Raw genomic sequence first — 26,440 nt, 5'->3', positions numbered from 1 at the left:
CTTGTGTCCAGGTAGCTTTTACACCAGCTGGGGAAATGGGCAATGAACAAGTAAACTGAAATGGAACAAAGCCACTTCAGACACTGTTGAGTGCTGTATTAGTTTCCTGGGGCTGCCAAAACAAATTACCACAAATTTGATGGTTTAAAACAACAGTTACTCTCTCCCCATTCTGGACACCAGAAGTCCAAACTCAAGGCATCATCAGGGCCCGGCTCCCGCTGAGGGCTCTCGGGGAGGGTCTTCCCCGCAGCCTCCAACTTCTGGTCATCCCATGCATTGCCGGTGGCCGCATCGCTCCCCTCCACCTCTGTCCATGTCCTCACATCACCTTCTTCTCTGCGTGTCTCTCTGTGTCCTCTCCTCCTCTCAGGACAACAGTCACTGGATTTAGGGCCCATTCTAAATCCAGAATGATTTCATTCTGATATCCTTAACTAATCACACCTCAAAGACTGTTTCCAAGTAAAGTCACATTCTGAGGTTCCGAGCACTTGAACTTGAACTTTGGGGGGACACAAGTCAACTCGCTGCAAGTGCTATAAAGAAATTAAACAGAGAAATGGGACAGAGTGCCTTGAGGATAAAACTTTACCCAAGATGGTCAGGGAAGGCTTCTCTGAGGAGGTGACTGCCTGACAAAGAGTCTCCAGCTAAAGGAGGAATGTCCTGGGGCCCTGTGGCCAGAGCAAGATTGGTCAACAGGTCTGAGGAGGCGACTGAGCCAGTGAGGGAGGGAGACGCAGAAGGAAGTCAAGGTCAGTGAGGCTGGGGCCAGCTCAGGCCACCAGCCTGGAGAACTGACTATAATAAAAGATCTCAAGAACCAGGTTGCATTAACTCTTTCTTCAAAAGGGCTGAGCTTGTAAATCCATCCACCAAAGAGAGTGGGTGGCCCAACCCGGGGAAGCCCCAGACCACAGCAGGCTTCGAAGGCTTCCTGCTGTTCGAAAAGTGCATTAATTTACAGTCTCCCTCACCCACGGCCCCAACACAATGCAGATGGTTTCCTGGTGCAGGATATTAACTTTCAGCTGTTGGAGGTCCCTAACCTCCACACCGGCCTAAAAGGTTTCATCAGGTTTGGATAAGCCTCAGATAAGGAGTTGAACTTTTGCAGGTTTATGAGAACTGTACCTCTAATCCTTCAGAGATTCGCTCATCACAAACCTTAATCCATCTCAAATAAAACCTGTGCATACAGACGTGGTTTCCCACCCGTGGCTGTTTAACAAGGAAAAAGAACAGCTTTGTCTGCTCGGCAACAGACTCCTCTGTTTACACTGTACCCATGGATTTAATTTCTGAGATTTACATTTTAATTCTTTAGAATATTCAGGAGATAAATGGATAGAGAGGCCCATGGTTGAGGAATGGCCCCTTCCTCTCAAACCCGCTGGCCTTGTGCTCTTCTCTCACAAGCCCTCGTTTCTTTTTCTTGCCGATTTTAAACAGATTTCCTTCTCCACCCTCCTTGGGATGGCCTCCCTATTTTCTGGCCCCCTCCTCTCTCGATGTTCTTCCCTCATTATGGGCCCCACAATGGTTGCGTATCTGTGGTGGGTTGAATAATGTACCCCAAAAATTCATGTCCACCTGGAACCTCAGAAAGCGAACGTATTTGGAAAAAGTCTTTACAGATTTAATTAAGTTAATGTGAGCGCATTCTGAATTAGGATGACCCCAAAATACAATGGTCAGTGTTCTTAGAAAAAAAGGAGAGGACACAGGGAGACCCAGAGAGCACGGCCATTTGAAGATGGAGGCAGAAACTGGAGTGACCCAGCCACGAGCCAAGGGGCCCCAAGGACTTCCAGGAGCCACCAGAAGCCAGAAAAGACAAGAAACGATTCACCCATAGACCCCTCAAAGGGAACAGGGCCCTGCCAAAACCTTGATTTTAGACTTCCGGCCTCTAAAACTAAGAGAGAATAAATTTCTCTTGTTGTAAGCCAACAAGTTTCTGGAAATTTGTTGCGGCAACCCTAGGAAACTAATACCACACCTGCGCCCAGAATCTGCTCTCCACCCACCCCTCACGCATTTTGGCCCTTGGCCTCCACCTCACCTGAAGCCCTGCAAACAGACGCCAAGCCCTGCTGGCCTCCTCCGGGGGGGTGGGTCGGCCTCTGCCTGACATCTGCACTCATGGTTACCGAGGCCACACGACCACCATTTATAGAAAGGACTCCAGCTGGGTTCTTTTTTTCTCAACATCTTATTATAATAATTTTCAAACCTATAGAAAAGCTGAAGGAAGTTTAAAACAAATGCCCACACACCTACCACTTAGATTCTACCATTGACACTTTGCTATATTTGCTTTGGCACATAACTATCCATCTGCTGACTCCTCTATCCATCTATCAATTCATCTATCCATCTTATTTTTTTTTATACATTTCAAAACAAATTGCAGACACCAACTTAGCAGTTATACACATCACCTAAAACCATACTTTATCTCTAAGTAGATAACAATAACAGACATATATTTTGCCTAACAATACTCCGCTATGCAGCATACATAGACACTTGCCCCTAAATACTTCAGTATACAAATCATTAGCCAGAGTTCAAGATTTGTTTACAGGGTTTTTAAAAATATATATATTTTTGCCTTTTAAGGTAAAATTTCCACATAGTAAATTGTACAGAACTTAAGTGTACATTCTCTGAGTTCTGACAAATGCATGCACCTGTAAAGGCCAAATCCCTATCAAGATAGAGGACATTTCCATTATCCCAGAAAGCACCCTCTAGTCTTTTCCAAGTCAATCTTCATTCCATGTCCCCAGAACCAACCAATGTTCTAATTTTTTCCCATCATAGGTTAGCTTTAAGAATCTCATATAAATGGAATTCTACAGTGTTCTCTTTTGTGAAAGGGTTCTTTCACTCGGCATATGAGTTTTGAGAGTCACCATGTTGTTATGGCTATCGATATTTTATTTCTTTTTATTTTTGAGTAGTATTCCAATGTCTGAGTATTCTGCTGTTTGTCCGCAGTTTGTCCTTTCTCCTACTGATGGATACCTGGGCTATTTCTCGGTTTTGGCCATTAGGAATAAACCTGCCGTGAAGACATCTATACGAGTCTTCTTGTTGATAAGCTTTCATTTCTCTGGGCTTGGCTGGGACCTCTTGCCTGACCACTGCACTGTCTATCCTGACCCACTGGAGAGCCCAACTCGAGTCTCCCACCCCTTCAAGACTACTGTGTGATGAGCCATTAGGAACTCAGACTAAACCTGATGGCCTGAGTCTGAACTCACGCTTGGCACTTCACAAGCTGTGAGACCTTCTGCAAATGAAAACTACTTAACCTTTCTGAACTTATTTCAGCATCTGAAAAATGGGGATAAAAATGAAAATAAACTGAGTATGTGCAAATCTTATAGGGTTATTTCTGGGGAGGAAGTCAGTTAATGTATGTGGAGCCTGTCACATGCTAAGCACTTAGTAAGTGGCAGCAATCTTTATCCACTGCCATCCAACACACATCACGGAGAGCTTTACCATGTGCAGGGTGCATGCTAGTTTTCTGCTCAGAAATTACAGTGGCTTTCTTGGGCTTCCTAGAAGAAGTCTAAACTTTGCTGCCAAAATTTTTAAATAACCAAGAAAACCAGTGCTGTTTTTTCTATGGATGGGAATTTCTCAACTCAGGTACACAGCAATGATCATTATGCTGATCAGGAATGCTGACTGATAGTTCTTAAGTGATAAAAACTCAACTGGTACTATGCATTTGGCAGAAAAACATTTTAAATCATAGTGGAAATGTTGCAAGAAAACAGGAAGTCTACTGCAGTAAACAGGCTGAGAAGGTGCCATAATCTAGCCAAATCCAATCCCAACTCAGAGCCCTCAGGCTCTCGCCATCTCCACATCCCATGAAGGCAGCACTAAGCTCATCTCTGCCCCTCCTTCCATGCAGACCTTCTTCCCCACCCACCCCCAGGCTGACCATTGCCCTGTCCATTCAGATCTTCCCCTTCTTCAAAACCAGCCAGCCTTGCCACTCTCAAACCTCAGTGGGGCAAGGAAGGAGTCCCTACCCTCTGTGACTTCCCCCAGCACTGGGAGGGGACAGCACCCATCTGCCCACAGACTATCTAGCAGCGAGTCTCCAAATGACACAGTCCAGTCTAGGAAAGCAGGGAAGTGTCTGCCACATCTCCACACTCCTGCTTATACCTGTGCAAAGCTGAACTGGCAAATACTTGCTCATTCATTCTAGATCCCATCTAGCCCCAAAAATGCTGGTTGGAGGGCAGAACAGGGAAAGATATTTGGACACAAGGGTGAGAAATAATTTGGCTTGACTGTCAGTGTGACCATCTATTACACTGCCAGGCATTCTGCCTCAACCTCAAGCATAAAAGATGCATGTGTGCACAGGTGCACGCACACACACCACAGCCATACACAGAACATCAACTCCTTTGAGCTCTGTTATCTCTTATCCACTTTCATTCATCAAACATTTATCGAGCACCTACTACATGCTAAACACTGCATTCCGTGCTAGGGATTAAAACAAAAGTGCCATCCCATCTCTGTAGGTGTGGGAAGACAGGTATTTAGACAGATTGTTACACAATGTGCAAGAAATCCTAGTTGAGGCTTAGGAAACTGATGGGCAACTCCAGAATGGAAGGCGGAATTCCACAGAAGCATTCCAGAATTCCACAAGCATGCAAGCAGAGAGGACATTTAGGCTGAGGTCTGAAGAGTTAAGCAGGAGAGAGGTAGATATAGGATAGGAGCTGGGTGGCACATTCTCAATTATTTCAAGGTAAAATGTCACAATGGTAGCGAATATTGTGAAAATAGAACATTATAGGAAGCCACATGAAAATAAGAGTCCGTCTCTCTTGCACACACTGGAAACATCAGTGGTCAGGCTAGAAACTCACAAGCATCCCACCCTGGGCCAGCTAACCATGAAGAAAGAACCAGGGTACTTGTCTAAGGGTGGGGTGCAGAACAGGACAAGGGCTGCTAAAAAGAGAAGAAAAGCATCCCAGCTGTCGAGGAATCAATAGGTTCAAAGGCACAGAGGCAGGGGCAAGCATTTTGAAGAAAAAGGATCAATCTGGTGGAACCTGACGGAGACGAAAGGGGTAAGATGGGGCAGAAGTGCTAGAAATGAAGGGTGGCCACAGCCCAAAGAGGTCTGGCCAAGTGCTCCCAAGAAAATAGCTGCTCCTCGAGGAGCTCCCACATCCCACCATCAGCAAAGGGAACACATCAATGAGCCTGCTGTCAAGTATAAGAATTCCATTTCTAACAACTTGTAAAATGCTTCCCCAAAGCAAATAAACAAAAAGAATGAATCAACCACAGTTGTTTGTAATGCACTGTGGCTTCCAGCAATCCAGACTCCAAAAACAACAGGGGTGGGGCTCCCTGACATCATGGGGTTCAAGCAGCACCCCTCCCTGACTGGTGCACTGGAGGCAGAGGGAATTGGGAAATGGGCACCACCTGTCTCCACAGGTGTCCATCTGCCAGCTGATTAATGCGGCCGTCACCACAGGCCTCCAAGTCACAACCTCCGCTCTGACTGGAGGGGACAGTGCACCAGCATCTGGGAAGGAACACCAGAGAGAAAAAGCTGGGGGGAATTGGCTGGCGGGTGCTGGCCCAAACAGATAAACAGGCTCAACCACTCATGCACATGACCATTCTGCCTAACCGGAAAACACCACATGACCTCATAATCTGGCTCCAGGATAAATGGGGTGACTTAAAGAATGAGTCTATCATGGTTCCCAAAGAGCAGCAATCACTCTAAGGAAGGTACAGGGGGCTTTAAGCACTCAACAGCTGGAATACTATAAACAGACCAGTTGTTTCATCCCTGGTTCCCACATGTGGCTTGACCAGGCTATGGGATAAAGTACAAATGTCTTCAGTCAGAAACAGGGCACTCTGAAATTGGCCTCTGTTTCAGTTAAGGATAGAAAAACTATTTAGATGCTTGTGAAACATGAAGAGATTGGAGGGTCAGAAGTACAAGTCTGGGTCTGGCGTAGAAACAGAGGGACATGCAAAAAACTTGCCTTCTGCATCATGAGTCATGCTGGGCCTGCAGAAGGGTCAAGGACCTGTGACTGTGACCACCAGGAGTGGACAAAAGCATTTCTGGAGAAGCCAAGATAGCACACTGCAGGACCTCAAGTCACACTACTTGAGTTCAAAATCCTGGCTCAAAGGTGAAATCACTGCCCTCCCCACTACGTGGGATCAGACACCCAAGGGAGTGAATCTCCCTGGCAACATGGAAAATGACTCCCAAGGAGGAATGCAGACCCGGCATCGTGGGATGGAGAACATCTTCTTGACCAAAAGGGGGAAATGAAAGGAAATGAAATAAGCTTCAGTGGCAGAGAGATTCCAAAAGGAGCCAAGAGGTCACTCTGGTGGGCACTCTTAAGCACACTTTAGACAACCCTTTTTAGGTTCTAATGAATTGGGGTAGCTGGTGGTAGATACCTGAAACTATCAAACTACAACCCAGAACCCATGAATCTTGAAGACAATTGTATAAAAATGTAGCTTATGAGGGGTGACAATGGGATTGGGAAAGCCATAAGGACCACACCAAAAAAAAAAAAAAAAAAAAAATCCTGGCTCAAGTGTCCCACTGTTGGAGTGGGAATTTACAGAGAAGCAAGGGGAGGAGGCTGGAACAGCCCACATGGTAATTAATTTACCATTGGAAATGTCTGAAACAATGCATGCTTAATTTATATATAACTTGGGTTACAAACAGAAACATTTATAGATGTGCATATATACAAGTCAGTATACACACTTGTATTTCTGTGTTCTGTCAACGGAGAGGGCCTAAAAGAAATGACACTCCAGTAGCAATGAGCACACCTAGCACCCAGATCTTGGTCTCCAATACCATTCTCCAAGAAAAGGAACCAGGGCTCCTTGGAGAAATGGCTGAATCTAGAACTGGGGCAGGAGATACACAAGATGAGCCTGGAGCATCTTGTGCCAGAAAGTATGGAAATGTTTAAAAAAAAAATTGGTGTCAAAGGGGTACAGGAGCTAACTGAAAGAGCTTTCAATGGCCAAACCCAGAACAATTTGAGCAATAAAATAAGGTGGTAATGGACCATAGCCCAAAGTATAAAATAAATATCTATGAGTCTACATGGATATAAATAAATGATTGAATAAATTTTAAAATGGGGGAGAAGAGACAAATCTCCCTACAGAAGAATTCCAAATAAATTATGTAAATACTCCACCCTTAAGGATACTCCCACTCCTACGTGCAGGCTATACAGAGTGACTTCCTTCCAAAGACGACAATATGAAAAAGAGGGGGAGAGGAGGAAGAGTAACTTTACAATGGAGAAACTTGACAGACACTACCTCAGCCAGAGAATCAAGGTCAACATCAATAGTCATGAATCATACTGAAATTATCAGGTCAGCAAAGGGGGAAATCTTTAGACTCCTCTGTTGAGATGGTTGCTAATAATAAAAACGAGTAGTTTGTCCTATTTTTATACTATTGGAATAATAATAGCAATAATGATGATGATGATGATGAAGACAATGATGATGATAATGCCAACATCTGTGTACTGCCTGAATTCCAAGCTTTGGGCTAGGCAGATAACACCATTTTATTGAACACCTCTTTAAACTTAATGAGGTAGGTATTTAACCAGCAATCCCATTTTACAGAGGCGGAAATTGAGGCACAGGGTGGAACCAACCTAGGGATAATTAAATAACTAGTGAACGGTACAACCAAGAATTATTTTTAATTAATGGACTTTACTTTTTAGAAATGTGTTAGATTTATAGAAAATTTGAGCATGTCATACTGAGTTCTCATACTACCCACGCCTGCCCCATGCACACATGCAGTTTCCCCTATTACTATTACTACCATCTTGCAATTAATGAACCAATATTGATACATTATTACAAACCAAAGTCTACAGTTTATTCATATTTCCTTAGTTTTAACCTATCCTGATCCAGGATGCCATCCAGTACACCACATGACATTTAGTAGTCAGGTCTCTTCAGGCTCCTTTTTTCTGAGATGGTTTCTTAGACTTTCCTTGTTTTTGATGGCCTGCACAGTTGGGAGGAGTACTGGTGAGATATACTGTAGGACACCCCTCTCTTGGAATGTGTCTAATTTTTTTCTCATGATTAGACTGGGGTTATGGGTTTCAGGGATGAAGATCACAGAGGGAGCATGTCATTTCCATCACATCATATCAGGAATTCAATAAGAAAATGTGCATTAAATGCCGAGCCTAATGCCTGGCATACAGAAGGCATGGCAAATGTTGGCATTATCATTATTATTACTGTTGTTATTATTACTATCACTATTTCAATAGGATAAAAATAGGACAAACTATTCTTATTAGCAAACATCTCAACAGAAGAATCTAAAAGTATCCCCCCCTTTACTGATCTGACAATTTTGAAACACAAGATACTGGAAGGGGAAGCCCTAAAACCATCCCAAGATCATGGCCTCAGATTGGAGTGGGGACATGATGAATCTTCAAAGCATAAAAACCTCCCCCTCCCCAACAAGGTCACCTGGCAGGGAAGAGGCAGCTCTGTACAACCCACACTGCATGTGATAAAGCACCCCCGAGAATGTGATTATTTAAATATGGTTAGCGTTTTCCTCATACTTTACACACACACACACACAAAGTGAATCTATGTGAAATTAAATGATAATGTTGTTCAGTGTGCGCTGGAAAGATGGATGCATTTCCTAAGTGACTCAGAATATTCTGATTCTGCACAGAAAGGGAAGATGACATACATGGACAGCAACTGTTAGCATATAGGCAGTGTGACCAGGGAACCAACCACTTTCCACCATTAAAATATTAATACATTTTTTCCAATTACTAGTTAACCATCATATGACAACTGGAGCCTTTTATCTGGAAAAGGTAAAAATAGATTTAATTTATTCACCCAAATCCCACACTCATAAAGAAAACGATATTTCATAGTGTATAACAATACCAGGGGGGGCATAATTCATGACTAAGGGGTCACAGCTTTATAATAGATGGGCTTCCTGAAGTAGCTGGAAAAGCCTAACATGCAGTCCCAGCACTTGGCCAATACATTTGAAATTTGCAAAAGAGCTCAAGTCAAGAGCATTATAAATGGCTGCGGTCCCCTGTCACCACAAGCCCACCCGAACAATTAACAGGCTGGGCTCTGCTGCCAGAAACCAAACTATGATTTACTGTCTTCTTCAAATTAATAAAAGCAATGCCATCCATTGTGGAATCCAGTATTAATCCATGTGGGAAAGAGTCGATGTTTGAAAATGGCCACGTGAGTAGCTTACACTTCTAAAACCACATTTCTTTTAACCTTCATTCTCAGCTGCTAGGGAAGCCTCTGTTTTCACCCAAGTTCTCTACAACAGACAAAACAGACACAACTTGTAGCATGATAATTTCACACTGTAGATATTTGTTCTGTTAACTTAAATCCACTTAAAACTTCTCAAGATACAGCAGCGGTACAAAGCCAAACTGGGTCAGGGATCTGTCCAACTTATTTTCCAGATGGGAAAGCTGAGACCAGAGGGCAAAGCCACTGGCCCAAGCCCCCCTCTTCCCCCTCCGAGCCACCCTGCTGGGGGCAAAACCGAGATCTCCTACTCATTGGCCACCAGCTTTCCTGAGATCAGAGCCTATTCTGGCCACAGACAGGCTTAGTTGGTTTGGTCAGGCTTTAATTAAAAGTTTTGCATATAATCCCAGATTCCTAGATTCTCCTGACAATCCTGATGATCTGGCAATTCTGGGCCCAAATTCCTGCCCGGCCTCAATGTATGGAGCTGGGGAGTGGCTGCCTGTAGCAGATGGGGTTGCAGTTCTGGGGGCCTACAGCCTAATGGCCCCTTTCCCTTATAACACTACCCGACTCGGCAGACCTTGGGATTTGCTACCCTTCTTCTGCATTGTACTCAGCTGAGGTTCTGTATTATATATGAGATACAATACAAACACACACACACATATTTGTATTAGAAAGTGGCTATTTTAAATCTGAAGACATACATAAGAATATTTTAATGATGTCCTCGATGAGCATAATCTGCCAGGAGAGGAGGCATGAGCCCCGGGCATAAGACTCAACACAGGCAAAGGGAGCAGAAAGAGGGCACTCTGCAGAGGCGAGCTGGCTGGGAACGAGCCGCCTGTTTACCCTGCCCAGGAGAGCAGAGAGGCTCGCTCACCCATGGCGGCACTTAGGGTCTGTGGGCAGCCCCGGTCCGGACTAACTTTCCATGGACCGTGCTTGTGCATTTTCACGGCAGCCAGAGTGGTAACTGTTAAATATAAATGCCATCATATCACTTCCATGCCTCAACTCCACCACTGAGTTCCTCCCACCCCAAGGCTACAATCCTGCCTTCCTTTCCTTGTGCGTTTCATACAATTCTCACCTTCACTCAGGAGCTCCAACCACAACTGCTCCTTCTCATGCTGGAGCCTTTGGCTGTTCTTACCTACCTGGCTTTTCACTTGCTGCTCCTTCTGCTGTTTCTCCAGATCCTCTAACAGCTGGCCCTTCTTGTCATTCTCTGGCCATCCCATCTAATGTGGCCCTTGAGCCACTCTCACATCACCTTGAGATATTTCTCTACTGCACGTATCCCTCTCTGGGTTACACTATTTTTTTGCATACTTAGCTACCAAATGCCTCCTCAAGTGAGACTGAAGGGCCATAAGAACAGGGGACTTTGCTATCTTGTTGTCTCCCTTGTCTCCAAGTCCTAGAAAGTACCCAGCACATATATCTCAGTTGTGGAATAAATAACTGCACTGCAGTTGAGAGGCATATCAAATATTACTTGAGCTAGAGAAAAATCTGTTAGCAAGATTCCAGTGCCAGGTGAGAGGTGAGGAGGAGGAAAGATGTACCTCTCTGGGCTCCGAGTCTTTAAAGGACTTCGGTTCCAGCACAGAGCTGAAATTTAACTCAATGATGAAATCTTTATACAGTGCCCACTTAGGCTTCAAAACAGCCTGCTGAGTGGCACTGCTCTCATTTCCAAGCCACTCACTCAGGTTTCTGCTCAATTTCAGCAGCAAGGATGAGCCCATGGATGAGCATTCAAAAGGTGCTTCAAATAACTTCAAATCAGACGTGTGTGTGTGCGTGTGTGTGGTCCTGACTTCATCATTATTAAACGATTGGTATAAAAGGGCTCTAAAGCTTGAGATTCTAAACACGTGTGCACATATAGCATTTTCAATTGCATCTGATGTTCTGAAGAGCAATTCTACAGCACTTCAGAATTTCTGAGAGCCATCCAATGGCTCACGGGCTCTGTGGACAACAGGAAATGTGGGTCAATTAAGGCGCCTTGCCTGGAACTCACACGTACAAAAGACCCAGCTGCAGACTCACTAGTTCTCGACTGTCCTCCTACCCAATGGTCAAAGCACCACAGTATGTGGCATTTACAGAAGAAAGAACTGAAACAAGCTGTTAAAATGGCACAGGAGTGGAGTAAAACACTCCCAGATGCACACACCACGAATCTAGTGGAGAATACCCAGCAGTAGCCGCTGCGCTGTCACCTTCTCTGACAAGATTGGTCTTTAGTAAAATAAAAGATAATGCAATCCAGAGGACACCACTTCTGTTTCCTCTGAGAATGTCTGATGTGGCCAACGAACGACAAGCCTGCTTCCCTCTTCTGCCTGCTACAGTGCACAGCACCCAAACACGCAGGGCCTCCTCTGGGCAAAACGGCCTCGGTTGGTCACTATCAGAAACACACATTTGCCAAGCAGCTTCCCATGAGTCCTTGGCCAACACAAGCAGGGCCTGGATGCCCAAGGTGCGGTCAGGGAGGCAGAACCACTCAGTCACCACCGTGCGGATGGACTGCAAGACGCAACCCGTGGCATCTCTTCATGTGAAGGTGCGTTGTTTTCTGCTTGTTTAGTTTCTAGCACAATTCATCACTCCCACGTTTCAAGTTAATGGCACAATTCTTGCACCAGGTTTCAACCCCAGTAGATGCTGCAGAGAACACATTTTAGACTGTTGGTAAGATGTAGAACATTCTGTCTGGGTTCGAGGTGGCTGCAATGGCTGAATGTTGCACTGAGCTTTAGTTCAAAGGTAGCATGGCCAGAAACAAAGGGAAGGATGGGTACTGGATGGTGATTTCCTTGCCATCATTTTAGAGAACATGTCTCCATATGAAATGGTCCTGTAAGACCAGAGCTGTGTAAATAATTTACAAAAGTGAGTTCAGTTCCCTCCATTTGAAATTCCAGTGAAATCTTACAAAGGAGCTGCCACCGCACCATTTTACGGGCTAACGGGCAGCTAGCGGATTCTGTCTCAGGCAGATGCTATTAAGTCTCGATAGCCAGTGATTTGTAGATGATTACAACTTTTGCTCTGCATATCACTGTTCCTCACAGGCAAATCCCATCAATCGAACGGCATGACTGATTAAAAAAGGAGGCAAACTTGACAGGGGCAGACTGATAAGCCATTTTTATACCGACTCCAACAACCGTGAGCGCTCACCATCGTGCATTAGAAAAGGCAGCTCTAACACAAGCCTCCTCTCTCCCCGACTCTCCAGGAGCCCCAGCCTGCATGCCCCGGAAAGGCTTTCCGAACTCAAGAGTTTTATATTTCAGGAGGAAAAATGCACCTCAGCACTGGGTGGTGCTTGCTTTCTAGCTCATCGGAAAAAAAAAATTTGCCTCCCAGAGTGTCCTACTGAACCCCCAATTTGTCAAGGAAGAAAACTCACTGCATGTCTCTGACAGCAGCACTTTTATTACATGAACAGGCGCGGCACCTTTTCAATTTTGCTCATCTTAGTCTCTAGCCAAATGGAACTTATTACTTATAGCTTGTTGGGATTTATGAATTATTTATAAAAGTAGGTCCAATAACTACAGACTCTTAAAAGACAACACAGCACTACCTGCACTGTTACCCACAACCACACCTCCATCAGAGAGCGCAAGTAGATATTCTCCATAACAGTCGCTGCATGTTTAGGGTGAAACAACAGTTGTGAAAACATCGAGCCTGTAAGATTATCTGGAAGCTCTTTATGGAATGCCTGGATGCCAGTCTCTTTTATTCTAAGCCAGACTTGGATTGAAGAAAGATGTAGAATACATGTGCTCCAAACCTATTTCCCAGCTTGAGCACAAATAGTTATGCCCTGTCACTTTTATCCAGTCATTTCAAACTGATGAAAAAAGAAAAAAGTCAGTCCCCCCATAACGTGCGTCTAGCCGGTCAAAGTGCTGTAACCTACGAGTCTCCTTCTGCATCCCAGAGAGCAGCGGCTGTGCATCCTAAGTGGGAGACCAAAACACAGCCAGATTTTAAAACCAATCATGCAGTCTTTTAAAGCCAAAGGATGCAGTCTGGGTTTAGGCTTTCCGGCTCCAGGTCCCCGGAACACATGACCTTGGCTGGTAATACAAATGAGACATGGCACAACCTTGCCTGGACCCATATCTGTCACAGGTCCAGCTGGGGGGATGTGGGGCAGGCCTGGCTGAAGTGGACAAAGTGACCGGCCAGCCATGGCCTCGCCCACACCTCCACAGGAGCAACATGTCTGCTTGGCACGTTAACCTGTGCATGGCACCAGCATCTGGAGCCTGGACTGAAGCAGCCACTCTTCCAGCCACAGGAGCCCCGAGGGACGGCTCAGGAGGGGGCTCCTGCCAAGAGGCCTTCAACCTGACCCGCCTTCAGAGACACCTGCTCTTCAGTCGTCTCATGATCCCACCCCACCCCCTCCAGGGACCCTGCTCCCCAGTCATTCCTGGCCCGATCATCTGGTTCCCCACCTACCCCTAAGCATGGTCCAGAGGAAGAAGCAGAGAGGGATGCCAGAGGCCAGGGAGGAGGGTGGGACTCAGGCCACCTCCAGCCACTGTCCCCATGGTTCCCCCATAAGCCCACGTGACATGTCCACAGAGAATGCAAAACCCCAAAACCCTCTGCACACCAACTATCCCCTTTTCCCCCAAAGAGCACAGTCCGTGGAAAAAGAGGCAGCAGGCAATGGAACTTACCTTGCTGGAAAACATCTGCCAGGAGAGAGCAAAACAGGAAGAGGGGGATGGGTGAGAGAGAGAGGAGAAAAATATATTAGTAACGATGTTGTAAGTGACAATGATGATAATCACAGATAACACACTGCTGCGGGCTCCACACACAACGCTCCCTTTAACACAGAGGCAGTCAGGCTGCCTGGGCTTAAATCCTCACGCTACACTTGCTAACGGCCACTTACAGCTCCCCAAGCTATAAAATAGGTAGGAGCCTTGGAAGATTGAACAAATTATGTCATATATTTTAAGGGCTTAGAACAGCACCTGGCACACAGCAATCATACAAAAATCGGGAGGTACTATTAAAATTAGCATTATAATTATTCAGAGCAATGCTATAAAGTAAGTTCTATTGTCATCCTCATTTTAGAGATGGGGAAACGGAGGTTCCAGAAGGTTAAATTACTCATCCAACCCACAGAGATGTAAGGGATGGATCCAGGATTGAACCCAGGTCTATCTGATCCCCAAACCATCTATCTCCTTTCCCACTGTTAAGCTGCTGGACTAGTTTATAAATAAACAACAAAAATAGCAATGACAAACAAGAGAACCAGAAAAGTCTGCAAATATACTGATGTTCCATATTTAAATCATGTAAACAAAATAGTCATATGAATTCGCTACATTATAATCCACAACCAACAATAGGTCTCCATACTAAATCTTTGGTAAAATTCTGTTAAAAAAGATAAAAAAAAATATTAATTTATTTTTTCAACAAACATTGAGAGTTTACTGTATGCCCAGCACCGTGTCTGGCACCAAACACACATCTAGAGAAGATCACCAACAAACAAGCAGGCAGAGAGAGCACAGCTTGAGAAGGAGCACAGGGTCGGTGAGGCACAGGGCTGGTGGCTGAACCAGACTGGGGGAGTCAGGGAGGACTTCCCGGAGAAGTGACTTCTAAACTGAGTCCTCAAGAATGAAAGAATTCATCTGGTAAAAACCGGAGCAACACATGGCTCCAAAAAGTAAGAAAGAACAAGGATCCCAGCACAACCCAGGAGACTTGCCCTGGCAACCTGGCCTACCAGTTACTCATTTTATGTATAGTTTTTATTTTATCCTATTCAGGAAAAGTGCACAAACTACAGTTATAGAGTTGAGTGAACACGCCTGTGTGACGAGTACCCAGCTCAAGAAACATTCCATCTTCTAGAACCCCACTTTTGCTCCTCCAGGCACTAACACCCCAAGAGTGACCACTATCATGGCTTCTAACACCATGGATTATTTTCATCTATTTTTGAACTTTATATATACACATACATATATATATACACACACATATATATATACACACACATATATATATACACATACATATATATACACACACACTCACATATATATAGGCTTTTTTTTAATGTTTGGTTTCTTTGCTCAAAAGCAATTGTGGGACGGCCGTGGCGCCAAAACACGAACATGGCGCCAGAACGAGTGCGGAGCCGAGCGCTCTCAGCATTCAAGCTGCGCGGCTTGCTGCTCCGGGGTTGCTGTGAGCCAGGAATCCAGGCGTAACCTAGCTGGGTCCTCAGCTTCACTGTCTCTCACAAGGCTGCAATCAAGATGGGCCACAGTCATCTCAAATTACAGCCACTCAGAACCCAAGCTCCTTCAGTAGTTGGCAGGATTCAATTCCTCCTGAATTGTTCACCTAAGTCTCAGTTCCTTGCTGGCTGTTGACTGGAGGCCACCCTCGGTTTGTTGCCATGTGGGCCTCTTCAACATGGCAGTTTGCTTCATCATACCAGCAAGAGAGTATCTACTGGCAAGATGGAAGTCATAGTCTTTTGTAGTCTAATCAAGGAATTGACATCTCTACTATGAAAAATTCTATTTTTAAAGTCATCACACAGTAGAATATTGTCATTTTTGCTATATTCTGTTAGCTAGAGGCAGGTCACTGGATTCAGCCAACATTCAAGGGCAGCAGTTACACAAGTATGTGAATACTAGAAGGCAAGGATCATTTGATGCCATCCAAGAAGTCTGCCTACTGTGGATAGTAAACAGCTAATTCACAATTATTTAATTTCAATTGTGAAAAGGATCCCTGGAAAGAAGTGCTATGAAAGTGTATGACAAGGTGCATAACCTTCATTGAAGAAATGGTTTGAGCTGAGTGTTAAAAGATGAACAAGACTTAACTAGGGGAAGAGAATAGTGGGAAGAAATGGCTGTATGAAGACCCTGAGGTGGTGAAAGCACTAGGAAGACCAGAAGCACTGGATGAGCCTAATGAGATTTAGGAGGGGCGGGATCCTGCATGGCTTTGCAGGCGTTGGTCTATCCTGGGAGCGGTCGCAAGATTCACCCCAAATTGAAGCCATTAAGTGTCTCACAGATGCTCTTCAATCTATCAGTGAACTGGAGCTAGAAGATGCACTGGAAAAGATCATCGATGCTGTTGAAAAGCAACCTTTGACATCAAACATGATTGAACGATCTGTAGTGGAAGCAGCAGTCCAGGAATGCAGTCAGTCAGTAGATGAAACTATAGAACAGATTTTCAATATCATAGGAGCATTTGATATTCCACGCTTTGTGTACAATTCAGAAAGAAAAAAATTTCTTCCTATATTAATGACCAACCACCCTGAACCAAATTTATTTGGAACAGCAAGAGATAAAGCGGAGCTGTTTCGTGAGCGATATACCATTTTGCACCAGAGGACCCACAGGCATGAATTATTCACTCCTCCAGTGATAGGTTCTCACCCTGATGAAAGTGGAAGCAAATTCCAGCTTAAGACAATAGAAACCTTATTAGGTAGTACAACCAAAATTGGAGATGTGATTGTTCTTGGAATGATAACCCAGTTAAAAGAGGGAAAATTTTTTCTGGAAGATCCTACTGGAACAGTACAACTGGATCTTAGTAAAGCTCAGTTCCATAGTGGTTTATATACAGAAGCGTGCTTTGTCTTAGCAGAAGGTTGGTTTGAAGATCGAGTGTTTCATGTCAATGCCTTTGGATTTCCACCCACTGAACCCTCTAGTACTACTAGGGCATACTATGGAAATATTAATTTTTTTGGAGGGCCTTCTAATACATCTGTGAAATCTTCTGCAAAACTAAAACAATTAGAAGATGAGAACAAAGATGCAATGTTTGTGTTTATATCTGATGTTTGGTTGGACCAAGTAGAAGTATTGGAAAAACCTCACACCATGTTTTCTGGTTATTCACCAGCACCTCCCACCTGCTTTATCCTGTGTGGTGATTTTTCATCTGCACTGTATGGAAAAAATCAAGTCCAGTCTTTGAAAGATTCCCTAAAAACTTTGGCAGATATAATATGTGAATACCCAAATATTCACCAAAGTAGTCGTTTTGTATTTGTACCCGGACCAGAGGATCCCGGGTTTGGTTCCATCCTGCCAAGGCCTCCACTTGCTGAAAGCATCACTAATGAATTCAGACAAAGAGTACCATTTTCAGTTTTTACTACTAATCCTTGCAGAATTCAACATTGTACACAAGAAATTATTGTTTTTCGTGAAAACTTAGTGAATAAAATGTGCAGAAACTGTGTCCGTTTTCCTAGTAACAATTTGGATATTCCTAATCATTTTACAAAGACTATTTTATCCCAAGGACATCTGACTCCTCTACCCCTTTATGTCTGCCCAGTGTATTGGGCATATGACTATGCTTTGAGAGTGTATCCTGTGCCTGATCTACTTGTCATTGCAGACAAATACGATCCTTTCACTATGACCAATACTGAATGCCTCTGCATAAACCCTGGCTCCTTTCCAAGAAGTGGATTTTCATTCAAAGTTTTTTATCCTTCTAATAAGACAGTAGAAGATAGCAAACTTCAAGGCTTTTTGAGATTCTTAAAGACTGTGTGAAGAAAACAAAGTTCATCAGTTTTCTGCTTAATTTTATATTTTATGTAATTTTGGTATTAAGTTACAATAAAATTATATAAGCATTAAAAAAAAAAAAGCAATTGTGGGAGTTATCTGTGCCATAATACACAGTACAACATTATTCCCACTGCTGTATGATTATACCGTAGTTTATTTCTTCATTCTAATGTTGATGCACATTTGGACTGTTTTCAGTGTTTGTCAATTAGGAACTTGGATGAACATTCTTGTACATATCTTTCAGTGAACATACACACATGCCTGGCACTTTCTGACATTTCTCATGTGCATTCACACTTGTCCTGCTTCTCCTGCCTCCCAATCACTGAGAAAGTCTTCTTGTCTACTCACACTTTCTCAATCCACAATTTAGAGATGGAAGAGAGCACAGAGAGGGATGCAGACGGACCACACAGTGGGAGCCAGTTCCAGACCTGCTGGTGGGATCGTACACAGGTTTGAAACTTCCGAGAGACAGTGTGACAGTATGTATAGAAATGTTAACACTGAAATTCTTGACTCAACAATACACTTCTAGGAATTTAATCCAATGAAATACCTAAAGGTACAAAAGAAGCCTACAAGGACACCTTGGCATTGTTTATGCAAAACCCCAAAACACTGAATATTACATAATTACTTGTCAGTAGAGAATCAAACAAAAAATAATATATGGGGACAGAATGGATTATGTGCAGCTATTAAAAATGATGACTTAAGAAAGACAAATAAAAAAAAGAAAATAAAAATGATGACTTAAAGACTTTAATTACCGCTGAATGAAAAAAGCAGATGCTGAAATGGAGCACACAGCCTGAGCCCATCTGTGTGCAGTTGTGCATGTGGGGTCACATGGAGTGGGACCTGTGGTCACGGAAAGGTTGCTTATCTTCAGGTGATGGGATTGGGGCTCATTTTTTTAAAAACCTTACATAAGTATTTCTGGGTCAGTTGTTTTTAACAATGAACACGCCTCAAATTTATAATCCAAATTCTAAAACTAAAGTTATGTTTGTCTTGAAAAACTAAATTAGAGCTCTATCATCAACATCTCATTCTGCTGTCAGTTGTCAGCTGAAACATCAGCTCCTCAAAGTCACAAAGACCATGGTGATGAAACACTCACCCGGTGGCTCAACAGACTTCAAGGAGAGAGTATCTACAGAAGTTTTTACCCTCGGGGACACATGTGACCCCACAAGGGGTATCATTCACAGGCAACACTCAAGCTCCCAAGGGCATACCCAAGCCAGTGACTGGGGCACAGGTAAGACAAACTGCAGGTGCAAAATTCCTGGGTTGTTGGTTAAAACACCACCCTTTCTCTCACACTCAGGAAAGCCAACTGGGCCATGTAAATGGTCCACACTGGTGGCATTATAGGACAACATTGGCTCTACTCTAATTTATACCTGACACAGCAGTGTGTGGAATGCCACTGACCTCCAATCCCCTGGCACTGCCCAGAGACAGTGGGAAGGACTGTGTGCACCATTTTCATAAGCATTTGCTTCCTTTAATGCAGTCTGAACCACCCCCGCCTCTGACCAGTCTGCACACCTGGAGGAGCCCTCCTACATAGCCTTCAAATGTCACTGCCACTGTGAAGCCTATCCCCACAGAGAGAACTCACTGCTTCCATCACTGTGCTCCTAATTTGTGCATGTGGCAATTAGAGCTCATATTATAATTAGTTATTTATGCAGATCATGAGCTCCTGAGAATAAGAGCTGTGGCCTTAATTACCATGTGGGTCCTACCACACAAAAGGGAGGGGAAGAGGGCTGGTCTGTCTCCACACTCATCTGGTCCAAACGCCTCATTTTACAGATGAAGAAACTGAGTCCCAGAGAATTGAGAGATTTTTTCCCAAGGTCACACATGGAGTTAAAGGCTGAGCCAGGACTATGCGAGATCCATTTAACCTTAATGAAGCACAAAAGCTCATTCCTATTATTAGCAAAGTACAAGTTAGAGATTATCATTCTCCTCTAATAAACACAGACAAAAATTTCCAGCCTTGAAAACATCAGTGAAATAAGATTAGTCTTCCAAATACAGACCCAGTCTCGACATCTGTCCAGAATCCTCAGTCTCCTCTCCATGGCTTTTGACAGGGAGAACTTCCTTCAAAATTCAGTACTGATTTGAAACACTGGAAAGCATCAGTGGACGGGGAGGAAGGAAATTCGGGCAAGGATTTAATGACCTTATTCCTTCTAATGCTATTGTGTAGTTCATGCATTAGCAGACAACTCTTCATAGAGAAGTACTCATATCTTCTATTCCAAAACACTCTCCTGATTTTCATGTAAGCTATTGTAGATTTTTTAAACACCAGTATGAATATTGCAATAATCAGCACATGACTCATCTTGTAATTTACACTCTAAATTTATGTATTTTGTTGTCTGGGCATAAATCATTCCATTCTTAGCATCAATTTGCTCTTTTGCTCCATATGATAGCAACTTGGGTACCTTCTTTAAAAGTTCACTTTTCCCAACTGAAAAAGCCACCCAGACTCAAGCTCAAGTGATTCATGGCCAGAAGGAAAAGAAGTGAGAAAAAGGCAGTTTCTGTACCGTTTGGCTACATTTTACTCCCCCAAAATTGTGGACCGCAGAGGATATTAGCCATAGAAATACTCTTCCCATTCTCGACTCTGTTGTTTGCATCCTCTGCCCCCATAACTCTCTAGAATAACCGCTTATAAGAAGCAACAGGTCTCAAATTTGAGTGTGAGATTCTCCTTTCAGTTTAACTAACCACAAATAATATTTTGGGGTCAGTCACACTCTCTGAGCTTGAGTTTCCTCAGTGATGACATAGAGATATTCTAATACCTAGGCTTTAGTGTTGGGAAGGTTAGTTAGATAATTCATACAAACATTTTCCCATTATCTGCTGTGGGGAATCAGCTGAGTGTGAGACCCAGCAGCATCTTCCCCATTCTCACGGGCACTGGAAATCACAGAAGGGCGGCAGGGAGTTGCCAAAGTCTACTGGAGCCACAACCCATTTGAGCTCAGAGGACGGCAGGGACATTTGTGCAGAGGAAATGAACTCTTTCAGACAAGCCTCTGCTCATACCCGCTTCCCAGGGGACAAAACCTCAACCCCAGCCATTACAGTGAACAAAGAAAGCCTGTTCTCCAGCCCCCACCCCCACCCCTACCCCCTGGGGCCATTCTGGTCCTATAGATAGATGAAAGGGCATGTATAAGTTGATGATTCAGATGTGGGAACAAGAAAATAAGAAAGAAGGAACTCAGTTTTGCCTTTCTTAGCCCTAATGTCCAACTTCGTCCGTTAAGAATGAGCATCAAGGATATCTGCTCCCCTCCTTCATAGCTACTGAGAGATTCGCACCCCCAAGGTCTTTAATGCACTGAGTCCTCCAGGGACAGGGGCCGTAAAAAAAGACTAGATTATTTATTATTATTAATAAGTTATAGCAATTAGACTGGGTGATTCCTAAACGTTGCTGATTAAAAACTTTCTTGAGTGCTACTCATCCACATGGCTACTGTTTACCTCTATTAAAAATGATTTAACTACACTCTGGGTGAACCCCTCTCTTATGCCTGGGTTAATAATTAGCAGTACACAGAGCCACGCGGGTTAAGTGAGTTGGTTTTCCTTTATTTATCTATTGCTTTGTTTTATGAGGAGAACTGGATGGCAGTCTTATTGCCCATTCAGTCTACTAGGAATAATTTACTATTTTAATCCACAGTCCATAACTATGGTTAGAGAAACCCTCACTATTATTACAATATCACACTTAGCCCACTTCCTCCAGCACGAAAGATACGCCAAACAGTGAGTGTGCGTGACTTCCAGGAGGCTGGGGGAGGTAACGCTACTAGTTCTCAAACAATGTAATCATACTACTCTCTCAATTTTGCTTTCTTTTCTAGGCTAAATTATAGATGAGGGGAGTTTAGTTTCTTGAAAATGAATGCACTTAACTTCCATTTAAGAAGTTTCACCTGGGGAGACAGCTGTCTTGCGAGTCCTCCTGTGGGTTGAGCTACAGAAAGAAAATTCTCTTTCAAGTCCAAGTGCTTTTATAGTAAAGCACTGTAAATTTTACTGGGACTCCACTAGCCCAGGGCCAAGAAAGAGATCTAGAGAGAAGCCGGAATGGCGGCCGCTTCCTTGACGAAGGGTCAGGTTCCTCATTAACCCAACTCAATTTCATGATCGGCTGAGCTGCCCCCCACCAGATTTTCAAAAACCAGCAAGTTCATATGTGGATATGAAACTAGAATTCAGCCTGTATAACTTCCCCAGCAAACCTCAGTGAATGAAGTGAATTACTATTTTTCTAAATTGAAAAGTGGGGCCCACCAATGCCTCCCCTCTTGTTGAAATAGCACTCCAGAGAAGTTCTGCTTCAGAATGACAAAGCCCAAGTCCAAAAATGGCAAGTGGCTTCCCAAGGAAGGCAGGGGTTAACTCATCCTCTCCCACATATGGCCCAGTGCCACGTCACCACGTGGCTGTGGCCACTGAAAGTCTGATGACCCAGGATTGGGTCCTAGTACCTTACAAGGTGGAAACGTGGGATAGGTAAACCCACTCAACCTCTTCTAGCCAGTGAACTGATCTATCAGATGGAGATGGTAGGAATAAGCTTTTTACCTACTTAGGGATATCAAGAGGATAATTAGATAATTCAATCAGCATAGAGCACTTGGACTTTGGAGTCAAAGAATACTAGGTTCAAATCCTAACTAGGCCACCTTCCAGTCTTATGATCTTAGAATAGTTATTTAAACTTTCTGAGTCTCCGTTTCCTCATTTATAAAATGGGGATAATAACACTTAATTTCAGAGCTCCTGTGAGACTAACCAAAGACCATATATGTTAAGCACTTGGTGGTGGCTGGTTTATGGTGCATGTTCAATAAATGAAAGTTAAGGTTATTTTAATAACAAGCAATAGAGCGGGGCTGGTAAAGAGCTCAGGTCCTGCACGCAGAGTTGGTTCCTTGTCTGACTAGCTGTGTGATCTTGAAGCAAATCACTCAACTTCCCCAAGACTCGGTTTTCTCATCAGTCAGATAATAACGATAGTTAATTTTTGTGCTGCCTCACAAATGGCTATGAAGATTAAATGAGGTGATACAGATAAAAGAGCACAATGTCAACAACTATTTATTGATTGCTACCATGTGAAAAACTTTTGTGAACTGTACAGGCCATAAAAGGATCATGAGAAGAAAAGCCATTAAAATAAAATGTTCATTTGAATTCCTTCCTGTCATCATGGGGCTACAATCCCTTTAAGAAGCTCCAAAGCAATTCCCAAATTTTACCATAGTCTTGTGAAATGAGGGACGAGAGTGAACTATTTTTAACCTTTTAGATCAAAGATCCAGCGACACCTTACTTCAATCACCAAATAATCTGAGAGACTGAGATTAGAACCCTGAAGTCCCAGAAACCCTGTCTTAGGAATTACCCTATGTTTTCAGGACCACTCACCCCCTGACATGCTCTCTTCTCTGAACCTGTCGTTGTTTCCAAAGGCCACCATTTAAGGGGCTCATCCAGCCCCATGCTGGGCTTTGATCAGTGTTTCAACCTCCTGCTCCCTGGAAGCTAAGGGTTCAAAAGAGGTAGGGGCTGCAGGGGGCAGCTGAAATGGCATGTTTCAAAGAGAGCATGGGGTTCTATGAAGACTTTGGCTGAGAAAAGAGTTTCACTGTTTTATTCAATAAATTTGTTAGTTTGAGCACAACAAACCACTTGCACAGAGCCCCTTCCTGCCCAGGTGCAGGCCTGTGCTCTCCTGGGTCAAGGGCTCCGGAGCACCGCCCCGCCCCGGGCCTCAGTGGCACCACACTGGGGCTGTGATTAGTTTTCTGTGTCTCCAAAGCCACACAGCTCAGGCAGCCCTGCAGCCGCACGGCCCGTATCCGTGACCCTCAGCTTCCTCCAGGCACACTCGGGCAGCTCAGACTGAACAGAGCCCAGGTGAGTCCTGGTAATGGCTTTAAGGACTAAGTAGAAAGCCTCGGTGTCTTGGTCACCAGGCCTCCACGCCAAAAGAACCCCGTTCTCTAATGCTGGAAGGCCGTCTATCTCTCCTTTTTCCTGTCTGTCTCTTTTTGGATGCAGGCTGGGTAACGTTCTGTCATTTTTCTTGCTGGCCTCCCCTCATCATTTATAGTATAAGAAATGAAGACCATACTTTGCCTGTCATTGTCCTACCTCTGAAGACACACAGAGCTCAATAAATGTTTTTTATTTGTGGATGAAAAAAGAAAAAAAGCCCTGAAGATCTTCCTGATACATTTTCTAGGCAATGTGCTACCAACATCAATCTCAGGCCATATGCTTATAACTTCTCAGCCTACACTAACTCGGGAAGGCAGTGCCAAGGAGTAAGTCCCTAATGTTTTTATGGCCTTCTATCCCTAGTATATCTCATTCCTAGCACAGAGGAATAAAGCTCTTAACTACTGAAAGAACATAAAAAAAAACAGATTTAGGAATAATACTTTTTATGATTGCATTCTGTATACTGTGAAAGTTATGTTCAAATCTGCTTGTACTTTATGGAGCTGATAAAGTAGAACAGTATGGCTTCCTAGCTAACAGTGTATTTTATACTCATTTAAGATGTTTTCTCTTAAATTGAATTACTTTTTGAGTAATTATAATAAGACTAATCTGAGCTTAATGAATTCATGTACAAATACTTTAGACTGCATTATTAAAACCTTTATGATATGAAACTATATTAAACTCAATCCCTCTAGCAACCAGTATTTTTCTTTGGAAAGAACAGCATTTATGACTTTCTCTGAATTCTTTTAAATCAGCTAACAGAAAATTTGAAGAAACCACATTAATAATCCAAAAGAAAGAAAAGCTTGACAAATAATATTGTTTAAATTTCCCTAAATTTACCCAACTGACTATTAATTAAGAATCTGAGAAACTATTTTTATTAAGCATACACATAAGCAAAGGGCTGAAAGGCTGGCCCATTTCCAGAAATCATGTTATAGCTCTAAGTAGTAATGACATAAAATCACTATTATTGAAAGATTAGAAGTGAGCCCATGGACAGCAAACTTTGTGTTCTAAAAAGTCTCCAAAAGCAGCTACCTAAATATCTGATTCTAGTTCTCTCTGTAGGCCAAGACACTCACCTTCTCTGGGATTCAGCACCAACATCTGCAAAACGATTTGTATGAAATGATCTCTAAGGTACCCTCCAGTTCTAAAACGTAATGGTTTTAAGTTTAAAATTGCAGACATTATATCAAATGGGTTCTTACTGCATATAGCGTATTCATCATCTTATCCACACCAAATTACATTCACAGAAAAAATTTCATTCCCTACAATTCACATCCATCCACAAACACATCCATAATATGACTGGTGATTTCAAACTTATCCCAAGATATTATCTCAGTGGTAAAGTATTTTTCCCATTACAGATAAATTATAAACTATCAAAAACCTTTAAGGATATAGTGCCGTCTTGAACAAATTTTTCTCCCTCTCCCACTCCAACACACACTTCCTGAAAGATGTTCTTTCATCTCCATTTCCAAGTCAACTGATTAATTTCATCACATACGTGTTCCTCAGGCAGGTCTGTGGGTTCCAGGTTAAGCGAATTGGTTACTCAGTCTCCTATATTCAAACTGGATGTTTATAAATGTCCACAGCAGAATGAATGTCTCTCTTTGCCAGGTGATCATTATCAGGATGGACGACTTACAAGTAAACATAAGACAATGGCCATCATCGTTATTCTGATGGCTTGGCACAAATTACCATCAGGAGAGCTCCCAGGAGCCAGAGACAAGTAAAGTCTGAGTTCTGAGAAGCTGCCCACAACATCAGGCCTTACTGATCAGAATGATTTGGGAGTAAATGTTTTGGCAAATTGACCCAAGTCTTCAAGGAGGAGGTTTGGCCCTGTGATATGTTCTAGTCTGACCTCAGTTTCAGCAGGCACAGATTCTGGCCTGGCTCTACCATAAATCACCTGAATAATCCTGGACAAATCATTTAAGCACTCTGGGTTCCAAAGGGAGTTCAACCAGAAAATCTCTGCAATTCCTTCCAGCTCTAAAGTTCTATAATGAACATTCTCAGAATATTTCATTAGGACCCTCTGCTATATGCTCCCAAATCACCCTGCGCATCTCTTGGGTGCACTAATATAGCCTTGCAATTTTCTCTCTGTCTTTCCCTCTAAGCTGATGCCACAGACCATGTTTTGTTCATTGTAGTCCCAAAGTCCAGAGTCAAGTATTAGAGCATTCTCGGCACAAAGTAATATTAATAATAATTAGTATGTTTTCAGAGCGCTTGATACATCAGACACTATTTTAAGTACTTTGCATAGATTGCTT

General features: G+C 43.3%; 2 protein-coding genes across 8 annotated transcripts in view; one reads left to right on the top strand and one right to left on the bottom strand.

Moving 5' to 3' along the window:
• The window catches only part of GFRA1 (GDNF family receptor alpha 1), a 207,632-nt gene that overhangs the window by 123,205 nt on the left and 57,987 nt on the right, over positions 1–26,440 (bottom strand). For 6 of the 7 annotated variants that reach the window (XM_037804732.1, XM_037804727.1, XM_037804729.1 and 3 more), the window contains one exon: positions 14,121–14,135. The exons of the other annotated variant lie outside the window; for it this stretch is intronic. In XM_037804732.1, coding sequence (XP_037660660.1) covers positions 14,121–14,135 — 15 coding nt within the window. The remainder of the gene's footprint in view (positions 1–14,120; positions 14,136–26,440) is intronic. 7 annotated transcript variants of the gene reach the window in all.
• On the top strand, positions 15,591–18,026 carry LOC119510659 (DNA polymerase epsilon subunit 2-like). The gene is made up of 3 exons (XM_037805067.1): positions 15,591–15,663; positions 16,495–16,666; positions 16,745–18,026. The coding sequence occupies exons 1-3, from the start codon at positions 15,591–15,593 to the stop codon at positions 18,024–18,026; spliced, it is 1,527 nt and encodes a 508-aa protein (XP_037660995.1).

This window comes from Choloepus didactylus, chromosome 15 (genome assembly GCF_015220235.1).
Source record: "Choloepus didactylus isolate mChoDid1 chromosome 15, mChoDid1.pri, whole genome shotgun sequence".
Taxonomy (NCBI): Eukaryota; Metazoa; Chordata; class Mammalia; order Pilosa; family Megalonychidae; genus Choloepus; species Choloepus didactylus.
Note: the sequence above shows the minus strand (reverse complement) of the source record. Positions and strands in the feature narration are given on the sequence as shown.

Bases quoted from the DNA above. Each gene is read 5' to 3' on its own strand.
- LOC119510659 (XM_037805067.1), top strand. From the start codon at position 15,591: ATGGCGCCAGAACGAGTGCGGAGCCGAGCGCTCTCAGCATTCAAGCTG. The intron at 15,664-16,494 runs GTGAGCCAGGAA...CCCAAATTGAAG, and splicing joins CTTGCTGCTCCGGGGTTGCT to CCATTAAGTGTCTCACAGAT. The intron at 16,667-16,744 runs AGAACAGATTTT...AAAATTTCTTCC, and splicing joins CAGTCAGTAGATGAAACTAT to TATATTAATGACCAACCACC.